General features: G+C 54.9%; 1 protein-coding gene across 2 annotated transcripts in view; it reads right to left on the reverse strand.

Moving 5' to 3' along the window:
• Hhipl1 (HHIP like 1) overlaps positions 1-20,102 on the reverse strand; it is a 29,594-nt gene extending 9,492 nt beyond the window's left edge. For both annotated transcript variants that reach the window (XR_011367138.1, XM_069997603.1), the window contains exons 1-7: positions 19,812-20,102; positions 13,949-14,595; positions 12,256-12,399; positions 9,817-10,145; positions 9,320-9,446; positions 4,760-4,905; positions 871-952 (exon numbers count right to left, since the gene is read on the reverse strand). Coding sequence is in view for 1 of the 2 variants with exons in the window: in XM_069997603.1 (XP_069853704.1) it covers positions 871-952; positions 4,760-4,905; positions 9,320-9,446; positions 9,817-10,145; positions 12,256-12,399; positions 13,949-14,595; positions 19,812-20,102 (1,766 nt within the window). In the remaining variant the exon portion in view is untranslated. The remainder of the gene's footprint in view (positions 1-870; positions 953-4,759; positions 4,906-9,319; positions 9,447-9,816; positions 10,146-12,255; positions 12,400-13,948; positions 14,596-19,811) is intronic.
• Positions 20,103-20,343: the final 241 nt, after the last annotated feature.

Here is a 20,343-nt window from a genome sequence, read left to right on the forward strand (position 1 = left end):
GGAAGATGCCTGGCGGGGAGTGGACCCAAGGCACAGAGGGCACAGCACCAGGGGTTTGGGGCCAGGCTCTGGTGCTGGGGCCCTGGGGCAGGCCTTCAGATCATTTCTGTCCTAAAAAATGGGACAGAACCATACATTAACCAATAAGTTACACATGTAAGTCAGCATGGCGGGCCCCCCCAGGGGCGGCCTTCTACCTAGAAGTATGCCAGGTATTGGTGGCTCACACCTATAATCAGGAGGCTGAGATCTGAGGATCCTGGTTCAAAGCCAGCCCAGGCAGAAAAGTCCATGAGACTCTTATTTCCAGTGAATCACCAGAAAAGCCAGAAGTGGAACTGTGGCTGAAGTAATCATGCTCTTGCCTTTAGTTAAAAAAAAAAAAAAAAAAGCTAAGGGACAGTGCCCAGGCCCTGAGGTCAAGCTCCAGTACTTTCACAAGAAAAAAAAAAAAAAAAAAACTAAATAAAGTAGAGGTAGACTAAGATGCAGTGCAGTGGGTGGAAGAGGCTTTCCAAGGCCTTGCAGGTTCTAGCAGGTAGCCACACGGAGATCAAAGTGACAAGCAGGTAGGAAGACACAGGAGAGTGTGGGAAGGACATGACTTCTCTGTGCTCATAGGCCCCAGTGGGAGTCGCCAATGCAACCCTAGCTGGAGAGAGCTGTTAGGAGGGTGGGTAGGCCCTGTTTTAAGTGCTGGGTCTGCCCCCTCTCCAGTGGGGTGAGCTTCCTTAGCCACTTCTCTCTGGGCCTTTGTTTCCTCATCTGAAAAATGGGGTGTTGGAGTGTGGAGAGGGTGGGTGATGTCACAGAGGTGCACTCTCTTGGCAGACTGTAGAGGCTCAGCCAGTGCCCAGCGCAGACACTCACCTGGACGGGTCGATGACCTTGTAGATGACCCCTCGTGCGGCCGTGGCGCTTGGCACACCGGTGGACATGAAGTACAGCTCCCCTTTGAATAGACAACGAGATAACAGGTGAGAGGGTTGCCTGGAAGAGGGCTGCCTGGAAGAGGATCTGGGCCAGCCCTGCCTCCCCAGCGCCTCCCTCCCATTCCCTTCTGCCCGGCCTGAGGGGTGTGTCCCAGGGCAGCCCAGCCATCCAGTCCCCAGAACTGGACCTGGAGGATGGGAGAGGCAACCCCATGCAAGCAAGCAGCCAGGCTGTCAGTCTCTCCGCCTGGCCTCATTCAGCCTCCACGCTCCACCCTTGCTCCTGGTCCCTGTCTGGATTCATGCTTAGCACCTCACCCTTCTGGGTAGAAATGGGGTCCAGGGCCCAGCTCCTGGTGACCTACAGACACAGGTGGCATGCTGAGCCTCAACTTCCCTTTTTTGTTTTCTTGGTCGTGGGGCCTGAACTCTGGGCCTGGGCGCTGTCCCTCAGCTCTTCAGCTCAAGGCTAGCGCTCGACCACTTGAGCCATAACACCACTTCCTGCTTTTTCTGCTTATGTGGTGCTGAGGAATCGAACCTAGGGCCTCATGCATGCAAGGCAAGCACTCTATCGCTGAGCCAACTTCCCAGCCTCCAGCTTCTTTGTTTTTAACAGGTATGCCTCACAGGATGGAGGAGGCCAAGAGCTTCATGACTGTTAATTATTATCGCTCTGATCACAACCCAGGCCAGGTCCTGTCAGCCTTTCAAGGCCAAGGTCTCTCCACTAACCAAGGGGCGCCTCTCAGGCAGGGGCAGAAAGCACTTGGCAGGAGTCTAATCTGAAGCTCATGCCCTTCACTGGCCCTGCAGGACTTCCAGCAGCTCTGCAATGGCACTATTCAGGAGTTTTTCTACCCCTGGTCAGGCCCGTGGTAAAAAAGTAGTGATGTGATAACAACGCACCAGTGGCGCACACCTATAATTCCAAATACTCAGGAGGCTGAGATCTGAGGAGCACGGTTCAAAGCCAGCCTGGGGAAGTGGTGCTGTGGCTCAAGCGGTAGAGCACTCACCTTGAGCTGAAGAGCACAGGGACAGCATCCATTCAGAGTTCAAGCCCCACAACCGACCAAAAACAAAAAAGCCAACCTGGGCAGGAAAGTCTGTGAGACTCTTATCTCTGACTAACCACCAAAAAGCCAGAAGTGGAGTTATGGTTCAAGTGGTAGAGTCTTGAACACAAAAGCTCAGGAGCAGTGCCCAGGCCCTGAGTTCAAGCCCTACGACACGCACAAAAAAAAAAAAAAGTAGTGCCACGAGTTTGAGCACCTGGAGGGGGTCATGTCCCCCTCATGCTACACAGAGTCTCAACTACACAGTCCCAGGATTCTATGTCACCCTACATGGCCCCACTCAATTACCAATCGCCTATTCCCAGAAGACGTACTTCAGTATGCCATTATACAAATGAAAAAAGACAGGTTCAGAGAGGCTAAAAGATTTGTTCAAGCCGGGCGCTGGTGGCTCACGCCTGTAATCCTAGCTACTCAGGAGGCTGAGATCTGAGGATCGCGGTTCAAAGCCAGCCCGGGCAGGAGAGACCGTGAGACTCTTATCTCCAATAAACCACCAGAAAACCGGAAGTGGCGCTGTAGCTCAAGTGGTTGAGCGCTCGCCTTGAGCTGAAGAGCTGAGGGACAGCGCTCAGGCCCAGAGTTCAAGGCCCATGACCGACCAAAAAAAAAAAAAAAAAAAAAGATTTGTTCAAAGTCATACAGCTAGTGAATAGTTAAGCCAGGGTCAGAACTCAACCAAGTCAACTGCCTCAAGATCAAACCAGCATCCAATGGGGCCTGGGAGCCCAGACACAAGCCACACGCAGCTTGCTGTCACGATTCAGCCAAACTACAACCTCTGTCCTTGTAATAGGGTAGCAAAAGGCCCCCTCCCAGGGCTGGGCAGAGAGGGGAGGAGGAGCTCCCCAAGGAGAGGCTGATGCATGGGGTAGGAACATGGGGGAAAGCATGTCCCTAAAGACATCTACAACCCAGGGGGCTGCCTGGAGATGGCACAGGAAGCAAAGGACAGGAAACTGGACTGGGTCAGTTCCCCAGAGAGAAAGACTAAAAGGCTACCTTGCATCAATGGGAAGTGCCAGCGGGCTGAGTGGCATGTGGAACCTAAGCCCCACCCCTAGCAGGAACACTAAGCCTGCTGGGGGAGTAGGAAGACTGGGTGCGGGTTACCAGGGAGATGATAGCCTGAAGAGTGGGCTGCCCAGGCACCATATCTGTCAGTGCTATGGATTTCCTGTGCCTCTGCGGACTAACCACCTCCCTCTCCGGCCGCTTTTGGGGAGAGAACCCAGGAGCAGCCTGTTTCCTCTGGCTGGGCAGTTGTCACAATGACACTCCAGTCTCTGGAGCCTGGGCCCTCTGCTTGCTCCTGCTTTGGGCTGAACATCTTTCTCCATGTCATCACTTGGTTGGCTAACCTTGAGGTTCTGCTCTGGACACAGTGCCCCACCCTCAACACCAGGTGTAAATAGGCAGCCTCAGTTTCCCCATATGTAAGGTGAGAGGGCTGGAGGGACCAGCCTGACTCCAGGGCTCCTGGCGGCCCTGATCTGCTGGGAACTTGACCCTAGTCCCCTGTGTGCACAGGGTCCTGGTTGGCGCTGCCCAGGCCCTGTAGGATGCACTGCAGTGTGGGTCTCTGTGAGCGTAGATGGGGCTGGAGGACGCTGGGCAAGCACAGTGCCTGGTTCTTCCGTTTGCAAGTGTCAGAAGAAACTAGAGGGCTGTGAGCTGGGAGAGGCTGGTGTGCCCGGGCCCCAGCGCTGGTGCCTTCCAGGCGGGGCCACTGTGTCCCCTGGCCCGGCCAGCTCACAGGTGCCTCCCTCCTGGTTTTTCTGTTACCCAGTGGCACTGGGAATTTTGTTCCAGGCCCGACATCTGGGGCTGGGGAGTGGCTGTTTCCAAAACACGTTCACCCCCTACAGACCAAGAGAAAGGATTTTCCAGGGCTGTAATAGCTCTGGGAGGACAGTGGGGCTGGAGCTGCCCTTTTGGAAATTCAGATTCAGATGAGATCAGGGTGGGGAATGGCTCAAGAAAAGTTTCCCAGACTCTGGGCCCTGGGGGCTCTGGGCACTGGGCCCCGCAGGGGATACCTTCCAGAGGCGGTGGAGTGGTGGGGGGAGGGAGGCGTTGCCTAGAGACTCTGCCAAGCATCCATCAGGGCCTGCTGGGGGCCCCTCAGCTTTTGTCATGGAACAATCCCAGGCCCAGGACAAAGGAGGAGGTTGGAAGAGCATCCATCCCCTCTTCCTCTCCCCTCCTGCCTCTGTTCTCTGAAGAACAGAAAGCCCAAGTGGCTGGATATAGGGCTCACTAATATAGAAGGTGCTGTCCACCTGCCTTGAGGTGACAATGTGGCTTTTCCCAAGTGACCCAAATAAATCTGCCACCAAGAACCTCCCATCCCACCTGACCTCTGGAAGGTGGAGGTGTCTGGGAAGTGTCCTTCTCTTCCTGCCTGCCAGTCAGCTCTCCAGATCTTCCCTCCTGCTCTTGTTAATATTACACATGCTTTTTCTGCTCTCATCTTTTTCTGTATGCCCACAGTGGTGGTGGGGGGGGAAGGGACATCCCTCATTTTCTAGAAGAGGAAGGGGAGGCTCAGAAAAACCAGGGCTTACCCAAAGGAGCGCACTCAAGGTCTCAGAACAATCCCCTCCCCTTCCTGGCCCTCCCCAGGGGAAAGGTCATTTCAAGCCTGAGATCTCAACCAAGTCAGAAGCCAGATTCCAGGTAGATAGATGATTAGAGGACTACTCCAGCATGGGCAGCCAGAATGGAGAGGGCCTAAGGAACACTTACCAGCCTCGTCCTCTGCAAACGAGATGATGTGAGGGTAGTAGTTGTTGATGAGACCTGGGAATGCACAGGTCTGGCCACGGCCCATGCAGAGCTCATTGTACTGCCACTGACCTGTTCCTGGGGTCTCTCGGAGGGACATCAGACGCCTGGGACAAAAAAACAATGTCATGCTGGGTACGGTACACAAGCCAGCCCAACACAAGCCAGCCCAACCCCAAATCCATCCATCTACCCATTGTTCACCTCACCTACCTATGTACTCATCTACCTATCAATCCACCTTCCATACACACACACACACACACACACACACACACACACACACACACACACACACACACACACACAGCCATCATTCATCCATTCATGCATCGCTTTACTCATTCATCCATCTGCCCATCCATCCATGAATCCACTGATCCTCCATTCACCCATCCATCCACCCACTCAACCGTCCAGCCATCCACCTACCCACCCCCTCCCATCCATCCATCATCCATTCTTCTACACATCTCAATCCATGCAACCTGGATCACATGTAATTTTTAAGGTCCAGTGCAAAATGAGCATGCAGAGTCCCTTGTCCAAAATGTCTTAAGTATTTCAGAATGGCAACGGAAGCATCAAGCCAAGTGTGAGCCTTCAGTTCATGGGGCCAGGAAGCCGGTTCTGGGATGATCTTTACTGAGCATTTCCCAGACGGACACAGGGATGAAGGAGCCCAGCTGGCTCCTGGCCCCTCAGCTCGGTCCAGCCCTCTGGCTAACAGGAGGCCCAGTGCTCTTGAGATTTGACCTCAGCACAGAGCACAGGGTGGAACCCAGGACTGTGCTCATTCTTGGAGCTGCCTACATTTGAGAGTGGGATGTGCAACTTGGGCACCTTTCACACTTGTTAGTAGTGTTCCTCCTAGCTGGGCGCTGGTGGCTCACACCTGTAATCCCAGCAACGCAGGAGGCTGAGATCTGAGGATCACTGTTCAAAGCCAGCCCGGGCAGGAAAGTCAGTGAGACTCTTATCTCCAATAAACCACCAGAAAACCGGAAGTGGTGCTGTGGCTCAAGCGGTAGAGCGTTCGCCTTGAGCTGAAGAGCACAGGGACAGTGCCCAGGCCCAGAGTTCAAGCCCCATGACCGACCAAAAAAAAAAAAATAGTGTTCCTCCTCCCTCCTCTGCTTGTCAAGGAAGTCCTGCTCCAACTTCACCTGCCTTCCCTGTTCCTTGGAATGATGGAACAGTGAGATGACCTTAAGTCTAGTCATAATCTTGAGAGAATAGAGCCCAACTCACAACTGGCTCAGAAGGAGGAATTTCATCCCTCTCCTCTAACACCAGACTGGCTATGACTCACATGCACAGGCACACGTGCATGCATACCATACACAGGGATCTCAGTGGCTGGGGTGGCACTGACCTGGAAATTAGGAGCTGAGTAGCAAGGCTTCTGAGGCCACTATGATCAGCAACCCTAGCCAGCAACCTGTCTGCAGCAGGGTGCCCTTGTAAGGGGCAACTCAAAAGATGCTTTGGACCAGGCACCGGTGGCTCATGCCTGTAATCCTAGTTACCCAGGAGGCTAAGATCTGAGGATCACCGTTCAAAGCCAGCCCAAGCAGGAAAGTCTGTGAGACTCATATCTCCAGTTAATACCAGAAAACTGGAAGTGGCACTGTGGCTCAAGTGGTAGAGCATTAGCCTTGAGTTGAAGAGCTGAGGGACAGTGCCCAGGTCCAGAGTTAAGCCCCACCATTCTCTCTCTTCCCCCCCCCCTCTCTCACACACACACACACACACACACACACACACAAGATGCTTTGGAAACATGGCATCTCTCAATAATAACCTTAAACATTAATGGACTCAATTCTCCAATCAAAAGAAATATAGCAACAGATTGGATCAAAAAACAAGACCTGGAAGTGGTGCTGTGGCTCAAGTGATAGAGCGCTAGCCTTGAGCTGAAGAGCTCAGGGACAGCACCCAGGCCCAGAGTTCAAGCCCCAGGACTGACCAAAAAAAAAAAAAAAAAAAGAACCAAGACCCTGGGCTGGGAAGGTGGCTCAGTGGTAGAGCGCTTGCCTTGCATGCCTGAGGCCCTGGGTTCGATTCCTCAGCACCACATAAGCAAAAAGAAAAAAGCCGGAAGTGGCGCTGTGGCTCAAGTGGTAGAGCGTTAGCCTTGAGCTGAAGAGCTGAGGGACAGCGCCCAGGCCCAGAGTTCAGGCCCACGACTGGACCCAAAAAAAAAAAAAAAAAAAACAACAACAAGACCTATCCATTTGTTGTCTCTCAGAGACCCACCTCACAGTTAAAGTTAAAAACAAATTCAGAGTGAAGGGATGTAAAAAGATTTTTCATGAAAATCCATCCTATAGGAAGGCAGGAATAGCCATTCTGATATCTGATAAAAATAGATTTTTTTTTTCATTAAAATCAGTACAAAGAGACCAGGAAGGTCATTTCATAGCAGTAAAGAGAATGATCCATGAAGAGGAAATTACAGTGGTCAATATCTATGCACTAAGCAATGGAGAAGCTAACTAGGTGAAACAAACACTTCTGAACTTACAGAACAGGAGAGACCCCAGCACAGGAACAGTGGGAAATTTTAACATGTCACTCTCACCAAAGGACAGGTCGACAAAGAACAGATAAGCCAAGTCTCTGAATTAAATGGCACCATAACCTAAATGGACTTAACAGATAGCAACAGAATATTCCACGCAACAGCCACCCAGGTCACATTCTTCTCAGCAGCCCACAGAACATTCTCAAAACTTGATCATATCATAGTATACACAAGGAACCTAAACAAATACAAGAAGATGGAGATGACTCCTTATATCCTGTCTGACAACAGCAGACTCAAACTACTTCTCAACAACAAGACATATTGCAGAAAACACTCAAACACATGGACACTGAATAACACACTACTGAATAACACCTGGGTCATGGAAGAAATCGGAAAGCTCTTACAATTCAATGAAAATGAAAGCACATCACATAAGGAATCTCTGGGATTCAGCAAAAGCAGTGCTAAGGGGAAAGTTTATAGCTCTAAGTGCACACATTAAAAAAATAGGGGGCTGGGAAGGTGGCTCAGTGGTAGAACACTTGCCTTGCATGCCTGAGGCCCTGGGTTCCATTCCTCAGCACCACATAAGCAAAAAGAAAAAAGCCAGAAGTGGCGCTGTGGCTCAAGTGGTAGAGCGCTAGCCTTGAGCTGAAGAGCTGAGGGACAGCGCCCAGGCCCAGAGTTCAGGCCCCACGACCATACCCCCCCCAAAAAAAATAGAAGCAGGCTTAGGAATGTGGCTTTGTGGTAGAGCGCTAGTCTAGCACGCATGAAGCCCTGGGTTCCATTCCTCAGTACTGCATACACAGAACAGGCCAGAAGTGGCACTGTGGCTCAAGTGGTAGAGTGCTAGCCTTGAGCAAAAAGAAGCTCAGGAACAGTGCCCAGGCCCTGAGTTCAAGCCCTAGGACTGGCAGAGAGACAGAGACAGAGAGAGAGAGAGAGAGAGAGAGAGAGAGAGAGAGAGAGGAAACAGAAAACAGAAACAGCTCAAGTAAATAATCTCATGATGCAACTAAAACGGCTAGAAAAACAAGAACAAACCAAGCCCCAAACTACTAGGTAGAGAGAGAGAGAGAGAGAGAGAGAGAGAGAGAGAGAGAGAGAGAGAGAAAAGATTAGGGCAAAAGTCAATAGAGACTAAAAAACTATATATAAAATAAATGAAACAAAAGGCTGTCTTTTTGTAAAAGTAAAATTGGCAGACCACCAGAGATTGATGAAGAGATGAGATTCAGATCAATAAAATCAGAGTTGCCACAGGAAACAAAGATCCAAGAAATTCAAATGAAGGAAAACCTAGCAGAAATGGGCAAACTTCTGGAGAGATACCAGTGACCAGGGCCCTCTAGCTCTGCCTGCCGCCAGCTGGTGTAGTGGCGAGGTCCTGGACCTCTGAGGAGCCCTGGGTGGAGAGAAAACCATCCATGTTCTGATCCTGCTCATCAACATGGCTTGCCAGCCCAGGTGGGCTGTGGGGGAGGACCCCAGGGGCCTGTCCTTAGGGAATTCTTCACCTGGGATTGCCAGAGACGGCCAGCAAGGATCGGAAGGCTGGAGTGAGGTGTCAGGTGGCCCCTAAGACTTTTTTTTTTTTTGGTCAGTCGTGTGGCCTGAACTCAGGGCATAGGCACTGTCCCTCAGCTCTTCAGATCAAGGCTAGAGCTCTACCACTTGAGCCACAGTGCCACTTCCGGCTTTTTCTGCTTATGTGGTGTGCTAAGGAATTGAACCCAGGGCCTCATGCATGCAAGGCAAGCACTCTACCACTGAGCCACCTTCCCAGCCCCCTAGGACTTCTTGACTTCTGAGGAAGGCACACGTTTGGACCTCACTGGGGGTCCTGTCAGAGCGGGCACGCACCTGGACGTGTGCATGCACGCACACACATGCATACACACTTTAAAAAATTAAAAAAAAAAAAAAAACCATAGTCCAGGGGGAGCTAGAGGCCTGGGGCACTCAGGGCATAGGCCACTTACCCACTCATAAAATCTCCGAAAATATAGAGGCCGTTCAGATTGGGGTACTCGCAGCCACGGTACACGTAGCCCCCGGTCACCGACTTGCCTAGCTTATGCGGATAGGCAAAAATGGGCAGCACATCATCTGGTAATGGGGCAGGAAACTGAGATGAGCCAGGGACTGGGGGTTCCTCTGTAAGCTGGCTCCCCGGCCCCCACCCAGAGCTTCAGGGGCAGCTGTGTGTGCAGGGGTGCAGGGCGAGGAGACAGCCAGGACCCCAGGCACCAGGGGCTGAGGGGTGGAGCAGATGATGGCAAGAAGGAGCCACTGGTGCCCAGCACTGGCAGGGAGTTGGACAGGGGGTAAGGTGAACGGTGCCCAGGGAGGGTGGGGCTGGGGCGCAGGCACAGGCGGGGTGCCGGCCAGGCTGGAGGTGGGATCAACACCCCGGGGCGCAGGCACAGGCTCGGTGCCAGCAGAAGGTCGATCAGTGGCCTAGGGCGCAGGCAGTCACCCAGGGAGGCGTTGGCGCACAGCTTGCGGTCGTAGCACTCGAAGCCCTCGCGCGCGCGCCAGCCATAGTTGCGGCCCGGCTCCACCAGGTCCACCTCCTCGAACTTGTTCTGGCCCACGTCCCCGCAGAAGAGGCGCCCGCGGCCCGCGCCCGACGCGGGGTCGCCGCGGTCGAACGAGCAACGCCACATGTTGCGCACACCGAAGGCGTAGACCTCGGGCCGAGCGGCGGGGTCGCCCACGAACGGGTTGTCCGGTGGGATGCGGTAGGGAGGCCCGCGCTCCGTGCGGTCCACGTCGATGCGCAGCACCTTGCCCAGGAGCGCCGACCTGCGGGAGAGAGCAGGCTGGGGGGCCCCTGCGCCAGGGCGCACCGGCACTGCCCAACACCCAAGGCCAGGGCTGCGGGGCTGACCAGTGGGGATCTGAGGCCTTCTGAATGAACACTTCCGGTGAACCCATTTTTTTTTTTTTTGGGTCCAGTCGTGGGGCCTGGGCGCTGTCCCTCAGCGTTTCAGCTCAAGGCTAGCGCTCTACCACTTGAGCCACAGCGCCACTTCTGGCTTTTTTCTTTTTTCTTATGTGGTGCTGAGGAATTGAACCCAGGGCCTCGAGCATGCAAGGCAAGCGCTCTACCACTGAGCCACCTTCCCAGCCCCGGTGAACCCATTTTTACAAGGTCGGCTGGGAAGGTGGCTCTATGGTAGAGTGCTTGCCCAGCATGCATGGAGCCCTGGGTTCACCGTATACACAGAAAAAGCCGGAAGTGGTGCTGTGGCTCAAGTGTAGAGTGCTAGCCTTGAGCAAAAAGAAGTTCAGGGGCAGTGCCCAGGTCCTGAGTTCAAGTCCCAGGATTGGCAAAAAAAGAAAAGGTCAACGAATGTAGCCAGCCACCACCCCTCTAGCCAGGCATCAGGCTGGGGTCCAGGACACCCAGAATCCAAGCTTTTCACCTCACCCTTCTGTGAAACCTCACTGTCCTCAATTGTCATATTAGGGTCCCATTCAGCCCTGCGGAGTCACGGGGCTGTGCTACTAGGTAAAGGCTGCACTAGAAAAACAATTCCTATTTACAGGTTGCTGCTGTTGTTTTCCAGGACATAGCCCAGTGATCAGCACATAGTAGGTGGTCATGAAGTATTGCTGAGCCGATGAACGACACTAGTCAAAGCCAAGAGCACCAAATACAGAACGTAAGGGAAAGCTGAGTGGCAGAGGGAGGGAGAGGAGGAAGACGTGGTGTTCCCACCTCCATCAGCTCTGGGGGCTTTCGTTGATCATGTAATAAAAATGTGCAATGTGTTTAAGGGCAGAAAACAAGCACAGCCTTTTCACCCTGGATCCTGATGCACCCATTAACTGCACCCCCACCCCCAGGCCACCTCACCTAGCAGGGGCTGGTGCAGTTGTGATTGTCACAGCACTCTAGAATCGCATTTCCTTCTTCCTTACACATCACTAATGTCATCTTCCACAATGATAAGACCACTCCGCCCTGAGATGCCCCGTGCTCATCCCCCACTGCGGCCTTCCAGTTCCCCTAACTACTCGGCCACCCCACTATCCACCTCCCCCTTCCCGCCGCCCCGCCAAGGATTAGCCTGTTTCTAGCAGCAAGATAATACTTCTAAATTCAAACGATCTGAAATCCTTAAATTCTGTGTTTGCAGCTTCATTGCCAAACACAAGGCAAACACCAGAAAGTGGAATGCTCTTTGCCCTGTCAGGCAAGGGAAAAGTGCCACGATCACAATTCTTGCTCCTGTTACTCTCTGGATGGGGGAGGTTGTGGCACCCTAAGAGAATGTGAAGTCTCAGACTCCTGATCCCTGTGAACACATTCACAACTGTGTGTGGGTGCTTGGGGGGGTGTGCAGGGCAGGCTAGTGCGTGCACATGCGCCTGTGTGAGGAGAGTAGACAAGGGCTATGGGAAGAGTGTGCACATATGGAGGGGTGGGGCATCCGCGCAAGGCAGGGATTTGGAAAGGAGAGGGAGGCTAGACGCTCAGCACCCAGGTCTCCCCGCGTGAGCCCTCCTGCAGACCACATCTTTAACTGTGGGCCATTCTCCAGCCTACCCCACTCCCCTGTTGTTCTAGGATCACCCTCAGCCTTCCCAGTGGGCGGCCCTATCATCTTGAGACTGACCCTAAGAGAATCCAATCTTTCAGAATCTCACTGCTATCCCCTCTGCCACGCAGGCGCTGTGCCTGACCCTTGGTGACCAAAATTGCCTGCTTGCTTCATAAGCAGCCTCAGTGGAGATTATTCTTTCTCTAATTCATGGGAGAAAGCACCTTGCCTGGGGTCCCTAACTAGCTGCAGGCTGAGCTGGGGCCCCAATCCCTTTCTACAGTCCTCCTCTGCTTGGCTCAGAGCCGTGTAAGAAGCCCAGGAGCGTGTGGACCATGCACCCGCCAGGCAAAGGCAGTACATACTTGTTCTGGGCATTTCCAAATTTCCCAAAGGGGTCTCCAGCCATCCCGCCGTCTCCAGTGAAGATATAGAGGTACCCATCATCCCCAAAGAGCAGTTGACCTCCATTGTGGTTCGAGGCTGGCTCTTCAATCTCCAGGATAATCCTGCAGGAAGAGAACGAACACACACACACACACACACACACACACACACACACACACACACACACACACACACACACACACACACACACACACACACACACACAATAAAAACTTAACCTTTGGCCAGGGCAGTGCCTCATGTCTACAATCCTAGCTACGCAGGAGACTGAGATCAGGGGATCACGGTTCAAAGCCAGCCCAGACAGGAAAGTCTATCAAAAACTGGAAGTGGCTCTGTGGCTCAAAGTGGTAGAACGCTTGCCTTGAGCAAAAAAGCTCAGAGACAGCACCCAGATCCTGAGTTCAAGCCCCAGAACCGGTACACACACTCACACACACACACACACACACACACACACACACACACACACACACACACACACAACCTTCCACACATAAGCCACAAACAGGAAAGGAGATCATCAATAAGATGTCTTTTTTCTGATGTCATGTCATAATGGAAAAGGCTCTTTGTGTCCTTTCATAATAAGTGATCATCACAGATCAGTAGGGGATAGTTTACTCCTTTGTGTTAAGGAGAACAGAGAGGTTGTATGGCTTTCCTAGAGTCACACAGCCCCTAGGTAGCAGGGCTGAGACTAGACCTCAATTCTTCTAGATCAAGTCTAGTGTTCTTTCTGTTGCTTTTTCACTGCTAGCACCTACTTTGTTATGACATGGGAACCTATCACCTGACCTCTGGCACAACTGCTTCCTTCTTCCCAGTTTTCCATGCACCAGCTACCTATGTGCAGATTCTACATGCACCACGGTGGTGGCAGAGCAGGTGCTAGCCTTGGGCAGAAAAGTGAAGGGACAGCACCTGGGCCCCAAGTTCAAGCCCTAGTACTGGTACAAACCACAAAAACCTGACCCCTGGGTTTCACCTGAAGTCTTTGCCAGAAGGCAGACACCCAGGGCTCCCCAATACCAAGCTGGGGTTGGATGGAGATGGACCCAGGGGCCCCTCTTGGGCTAGGCCAGGTTTCATTTTGGAAACAGGGCATAAATGTCTGGGAGCACAGGATCTGGGGTAGTAAGGGGCTTGGAGGCAGGAGCAGATAAAGTGGGCAGGAAAGGCCAGCAGGGGTGGTGGGCATGGTGGGCTCAGAGCCTTTGGGGAGAGAGGGAGGAGGGAGAGCCTTCGTCAAGGCTCAGGGTCCCAGCTCAGATGCGTCCTAGCTGTGCAACCTCACAGACCACTTCTCCTCTCTGAACCTCCGTGTCCTTATCTGTAAAATGGGAAACATGACCCTCATTCCTTGGGTTTATGAGTCAGAGGCAAAGAACCATCTCAGGACCTGAAGCTAAAGAGTTCTGGGAGAGCTAGAAGGTCTCGGAGGTGGGGCCGTCACCAGGGGCAGGTCTGCTTGGAAAACCATCCACCCCAGTAGGCCCCCGCTCGGTATGTGAACTAATCACAACGTCTGACAACAGACACGGCGTGAGCGCACTGTGTGATCGGTCTCCTGCACGCCCAAGTGCACTGTGGGATGCGTCTCCCGCACACACACCCCCCGCCCACCCGACCTGGGCTCCCCCAAACCACCTCTCCGAGCGGTGGTCCACGGTGTTCTCGTCCTCCTGCGACACGCTGAACTCGCTGATGCGGATCCACTCGTGGAAGTCAACACCCACGGAGTAGTAGACGTAGACCTTGCGGGTGTGCCGGAAGCGCGGGTGGAACGCCAGCCCCAGGAAGCCCCGCTCATCGCCCTCCCAGGGCGAGGTGAGCACGGCCCGGCTGATGTTCAGGAACGGCTTCTCCAGCCGGGAGCGGTCGGGCAGGTAAGTCCACACCAGCCCCACCTGCTCAGCCACGAAGAAGCGGTGGCTGCCGTCCTTGGCGTGGACCAGGGCCACGGGGTTGCGCAGCCCGTTGGCCACCTCCTCCAGACACAGCTGCAGGCAGCCCTTGGCATCCGCAACCACGCGGCCCAGGTTCGAGTTCAAGTTCTCATTGACCAGCAGACGGGGGAAGCAGTAGTCCGTGTCGTCCAGGGACAGGTAGCGACAGAACTTGGCGCGGTTGCCCTCCAGAGCCCGGAGCTCGCGGTCCGAGGAGAGGTGGCGGAAGAGGCCTCGGCACGTCTGCCACATGTCCAGGCAGTAGTCCTCGCAGAGGCCGGGCATGGTCCGCAGGGGCGTGGCCGGGTCCTCTGCGTCGTACAGGTGGGCTGCATAGGGAGAGCACTCCTGCAGAGACAGGGAGGGCTCATCCATGGCTTGCCGTGATCCTTACCGGAGGTGAACCCCGGGCAGGTCACTCTGCCTGGGCCACGAATCATCCCCTTGGCCTCCAATCTCCTCCTTGCTCTAATGGTGGGGGGGTAAAGGGGGTACGCACGCCCATACATCAGTTCTGGGTATTAATCCTTAGCTTTTTCACTCAAGGCTGATACTCTATCACGTCTGCCACAACTCCACTTCTGGCTTTTTGGTGGTTAATTGGAGATGAGAGTCTCAGAGACTTTCCTGTCCAGGCTGGCTTTGAACCTCTGATCCTCAGATCTCAGCCTCCTGAGATACCTAGGATTAAAAGCATGAGCAACTGACTCTCAGCTGCTACACCCCAAATCTTTACTGCTTCTGACAGCCAATCACGGGCAGCTGTACGTCTGGGGCAGGTGTGCTGTGTGGCACCCAAGGCAGGCTTTGGGTTTGTGTCGTGTCTCCCCGCGCCCCACGTCTGCATGCTTCACTCCTTCCTCAGGGATGACCTCCACATTCACCCCACACCCCCTTAAAACACTTCCGACAACAGACACCACAGTGAAAAGCCACATGCTACTTATTCATGATCTGTTTCATCAGCACGCATCCTGTCAGGACAGGACGCTTTTCATCGTGTTCACACGGTACCCCAGATCCTCACGTGGAATCCAGCACCTGGTGAATACTTTAGGGAATGTTGCCCAGGAGGCCTCTGCTGGCTTTGGTTCATGAATGGTAAAGTGCTCTACTTCTTTTAGTCATTTACTTTTCCCTTGAATTCTATGAGAGAGAAACTGAGGCTTACCCCCACCAAGTGTCTTTTTTTATTTTTATTTTTGTTAGTTGTGGGGCTTGAACTCAGGGCTTGGGAACTGTCCCTGAGTTCTTTTGCTCAAGGCTAGCACTCTACCACTTGGAGCTACAGTACCACTTCTGATTTTCTGGTGATTCATTGGAGCTAAGAGTCTTACAGACCTTCCTGCCCAAACTGGTTTCAAACCAGGATCCTCAGATCTCCGCCTCCTGAGTAGCTAGGATTACAGGTATGAGCACCAGTGGTGCCCAACTCCCAGTGTCATCTAGTGTCATGTTCCAGTTAATAACTTGAGGAAAGTGGGCTTTGATTTCAGGGTGATCACCTTCTCCAGCACCGGGTGGTCGGCATGTGCATGTGGTCCAGTAAAAGCATGTGATCTCACCTTCCCAGCCCGGTGAGACTCTTATCTCCAATAAACCACCAGAAAACTGGAAGTGGTGCTGTGGCTCAGGTGATAGGGCGCTCGCCTTGAGCTGAAGAGCTGAGGGACAGCGCCTAGGCCCAGAGTTCAAGCCCCACAATTGACAAAAATAATAATCATTGGTACCTGATGCAACAGACATGAGACCTCTCAGACACCTGGCCTCACCTTTGGATGGAGCTCTACCAGCCAAGGAGAAGCTGTGGGCCCGGCTGGGTTCTACCTGGAACCAACTGCAGCCTGGGGCCCACAAGGTCCTCCCTCTGTGGTGCCCAGACCTGTGTGCAGTACTTCTGGTCTCTGAGCCTGACACTGCCTGTGACTCGGCTTCAGGTCCGCAGGACCCTCTGAGATGCTCCTCCAGAGTAGGGAGGGATGGCAGCCATCACGCACATGTCCCATGTCCTCTTTGCTGGGCTCGGTCACTATAACTCCTGATTGACAGATGAAGAAGTCAGGGCAACAAAGGCCAAGTGCCAAGAACGGGAGTTCATACCCAGGGCTCCAGCTGGTGTTCTTTCCTGTGACATTTCACTCAGGTGTCTGCTGGGCAGAGACTTACGAGCTAGAGACACAGGGAGGGACAGAACAGAGTTCCAGATGCCGATCGAAGACGCCTCCGCTCACTGGAGTATGGCCCACGCACAGAGGAAGCACGGGGTCTCTGGGGCCAGCCTGCCGAGTCGAGTGGCCTTTATTCATGGCCCGTGTGGAGTACGGGACTCAGACCAGCGCAGTGCATGGTTAGGAAATGACAAGAGGGGACAGGGAAGGCTGGAGAGGATGACGGATCCTTCAGTAGGCCTCCCAGGAGGCAAGGGGAAAACACACAGAGGAACAAGCTAGTATCCTTGCTCAGCTGCTGGCCAATCAGGGCAGCAGAGGGTGCCTGCCACACCTTCCTGCCCATGGTTGCTATGACACTGTCCCTGATACTCATGACTCATGGTCCTGGGTCCTCAAGGCCGCTAATGTCCGCCACCCCCCTCTTTCGGAAGACAGTCTTGTACACAGTGTTCTTATGGGATGCTCTGTCCTGGTCCGCCCACTTGCACATCTGGCAAGCTGCTATTCATGAAGTCAGGCCCAGCCCACAAGTCTCAGCTTCTCAGCTTTCTCCTGGCTGCCTCCACCCCTGGCCCTGTGGGTCCACACCTCACACACGGCTTCGGAACCAGGAAATCTGCTCGCAGGAGCAGCTCCCCACCACTGTCACCTCTCCATTGCCAGAGGTGGCCTGGTGGCCCGCTTGGGTGGGGCTCAATGATCTATTTGTGTGTCTGTGGGACCTTCCAGGGGCTGGCTCTGGGATCCAGCACATGCTGCCTGGGTGACTTTAGCCAGCTGTTTTACTTCTCTGGGCCTATACTATAAAAGGGAAAAGGGACTGTAGCCTGGCAGAGTTGGTAGGAGGAATTAGCTGAGATGAGACATGCTTTTGTTCAGTCAATGCTCAAATGATATGAGAATGTTGAGGGCTGGCAGAGTGGTGACTGTGGCAGAGCACGAGCCTAGTGCAAATCCCAGTAAATAAATAAGAAGCGACTTGGTGGTGCTTTCTCCAAGAAGCTGCCCCTGACTGACTTGGCTTTTTTTTTTCCTGTGCCCCCCTCATAATCTTGGGGAGCCTCTTGCAGGTTCAAGGAAGTACCTGTAGGACTCTTTCCTGAACTGAACTAAAGGACTTTGTTGGAGGAGCAGGGAGGTCCTGGGGCCAAAACTCAGGGCCTGGACACTGAGTTGTTGTTTTGCTTTTATTCCTTCAAGGTTAGAGCTCTACCACTTGAGCCACAGTTCCACTTCTGGCTTTTTGGTCATTAATTGGAAATAAGAGTCTCACAGACTTTCCTGCCCAGGCTGGTTTTGAACCTTTGATCCTCAGATCTCAACCTCCTGAGTAATTAGGATTATAGGTGTGAGCCTACAACTAACTCTGGGCCAAGCAGCAGGGCAGGGCCATCTCCTCCAGACCCTGGAAATGAGTCTGCTGTGTGCATGACCGCAGAACTGCCTTTCTAGAAGGCCCCTTTGGGCTCCATGCACTGATCATGCCAGGCACCCGAAGGTTACCTCTGTCACCAAGAAACAACTTTGTGGAGGGCACACATCAGGAGCCCCAAGAGCCACAGCCATCCTGTAGGAGGACAAAGCCAAGGGCAGAGTCTCAGCCTCTCTAAGGCCAGTGTGGGGACTGAAAGCCAGCTGAAACCTTGGGCGCTGCACCTTGTCCCTGATGTGTTGGAAATCGGGAGGTGCTACAACGAGATCCGGCCTTGCCTGGCAGACAGGACAGGGCTCTTGCCAATGCTTTCCCTGAGGCCCCATCAGGGAGACCACGGCCCAGCCTCAGCCGCCTGCTGCAAGCTCACTCCAGACATGAGATCACCCCTGGAGACTCTGCGGCTAGAGGTGCAAGCACCACAGACTGTTCAAGGCCAGGCTGTCCTGGGAACTTTCCCAAAGGAAGAGACGTGCACACAACCCCCTCCCCCCCCCCACTCCCCTGGGCCCCCAGCCTAGGCCACCTCAGAGCTGACATTCTCTTCCTCCTTGCACTGGCCACCTTGTCTATCCTGCTAAGTCCAGCACATAGGAATTGCTCAATAAACAAATGTAGAATGGGTTGCTGCATGTCCTGGGGAACAGGGCAACCAAAGAACTGGGATCCAAAGAGTCCTCGGGCTGGGGTAGCCGGCAGGAAGCCAGTCTGTCAGCTCCCTTGAGATGCACAGCGCCGGGGGTTCATCAGTGCCCACCAGGAAGTGCGCAGCCCAGCCTCCAGAGCATTCCCTGCCACCACTCACCTCATCTGAGTGCCTCTTACATCCCATCCTGATGTTGTGTGGGCTCCCAGTCCTCCTGCCACCGTGGGCTGCAGGACTTTCCCAGTGGGCCAGGTCCCTGCCTTTCTCTGGGTCTTCCTCAAACTCCACCCACATATGAGGGGAATCCACCTGTCAAGTCTCACTAGCCCTCTAACTGTTTTAATCTGTCTGGCAAGTTGGGGGCCGGGGGTTGGCAGTTAAGGAGAGAGTATAACCAGAGGGCAACAGTGGACTTCCCAGGGTCTTACAGCCAAGAGGTGGGCAGAGCAAGGGCCAAATCCCCGGATGTCAAAGTTGAGTCAGCCCTTCTCCCCTTGCCTGTATTGGCTGAAGGCTGCAACTCCACACTGCCCCGCGGGACTCCACCCCACCCCCGCCCCCAGGCCCCTCACTGCCCAAGCTCTGGGCCAGGGCCAGCCCTAGTTAGGGCTTCCCAGCCTGGGCCTCATTTCTGCATTTGGCCGGGCAACTGTGGTGTGACCAGGCCTTGGACCCCAGCCTGCTCAGGAGGAAAATAACTATGGCAGGTCCGGGGTGGACCAAAGCAGGACATCACTCGGGTGGTCTTGAGAGCGCTTCACGGTGCCCTGCCAGGTGAGGGTGGATTCCCAGGCCAGCAGGGTCCAGAATCCAGGAGTGGAAGCACCTGGGGATCCCAGGCCCAGCGTCAGCCGGGGCTGAGCAGGAGGGGCTCCCCCCAGAGCCCTAGGCAACCCCAGGCCCCAGCGTGCCAAGCCCAGAGGAGCAGGAAACACCTGGTACTTGGGCAAAGGCCAGGCTGCTGGGGATGGGACGCAGAAAGCAGTACCCCAGGGCATCCTGGGGTGGAGGGGTCCCTGTCTCCAGGAGATAGGGAACAGTGCTTCCAGAGGGGAAACTGAGGCCCCAAGAAGGCCCGAGTGATAAAGCTAAGGAATGTCCAAGCCCAGAGACATGTGGGGATGCCCTGTCTTCCCGGCCGGCGCCAAGTCACCCTCCAGATCAGCCCAAGGTCTGGGACTCACTCTTGAGCCCCAGTGGGGTTCAGATATGAACTGAGCCCCACCCCCACCGCAAGCTAGAGCAGTGGCGAGCGCGCGCCCCCGGCCCGCCCCCGCCCCGCGCCCGCGCGCGCCCCCGGCCCGCGCCCGCTCACCTGGCACAGCAGGTCCAGCGCGTAGCCGGCGCACGTCGCCCACACCGCGGCGTCCACGCGGGCCGCCAGGGCCCCGAAGCGGCGGCCCAGCGCCGCGTCCTGCTCGCCGGTGCAGCAGCCGAAGGCCGAGTACTGCGCGCAGAAGCGCAGCGGCTGCGGCGGCCGGAAGGGCGGCCTGAAGTCCAGGCACTGCGGGTGCGCGGCGCCGGGCAGCGCCCGCAGCGCCAGCCACGCCCGCAGCGCCAGCAGCGCCCCGGCTCCCGCCGCGACCCCGGCCCGCCGCCCGGCCATGCCGCCCCCGCCTGGCCCGCGGGAGGAAGAAGCCGGGACCCGCGCGGCCCCCAGCGGAGCCGCCGGCCGCGCCCCGAGCGCCCGCCCCCCCGCCTCGCCCGCACCCTCCGGGCGCTCGCGGCACCGGGAAGGCGTGGGCTCGGGCCGCGGGCCTCGAGGGTGGGGACACCCCGCGCCGGGCCACCGCCGATCGGTGCAGAGCACGCGGGCAAAGTCAATGCCAGCTGCCAAGGGGGGTTCA

Source organism: Dipodomys merriami, unplaced genomic scaffold (genome assembly GCF_024711535.1).
Source record: "Dipodomys merriami isolate MVZ:Mamm:240054 unplaced genomic scaffold, mDipMer1.0.p SCAF_50, whole genome shotgun sequence".
NCBI lineage: Eukaryota > Metazoa > Chordata > Mammalia > Rodentia > Heteromyidae > Dipodomys > Dipodomys merriami.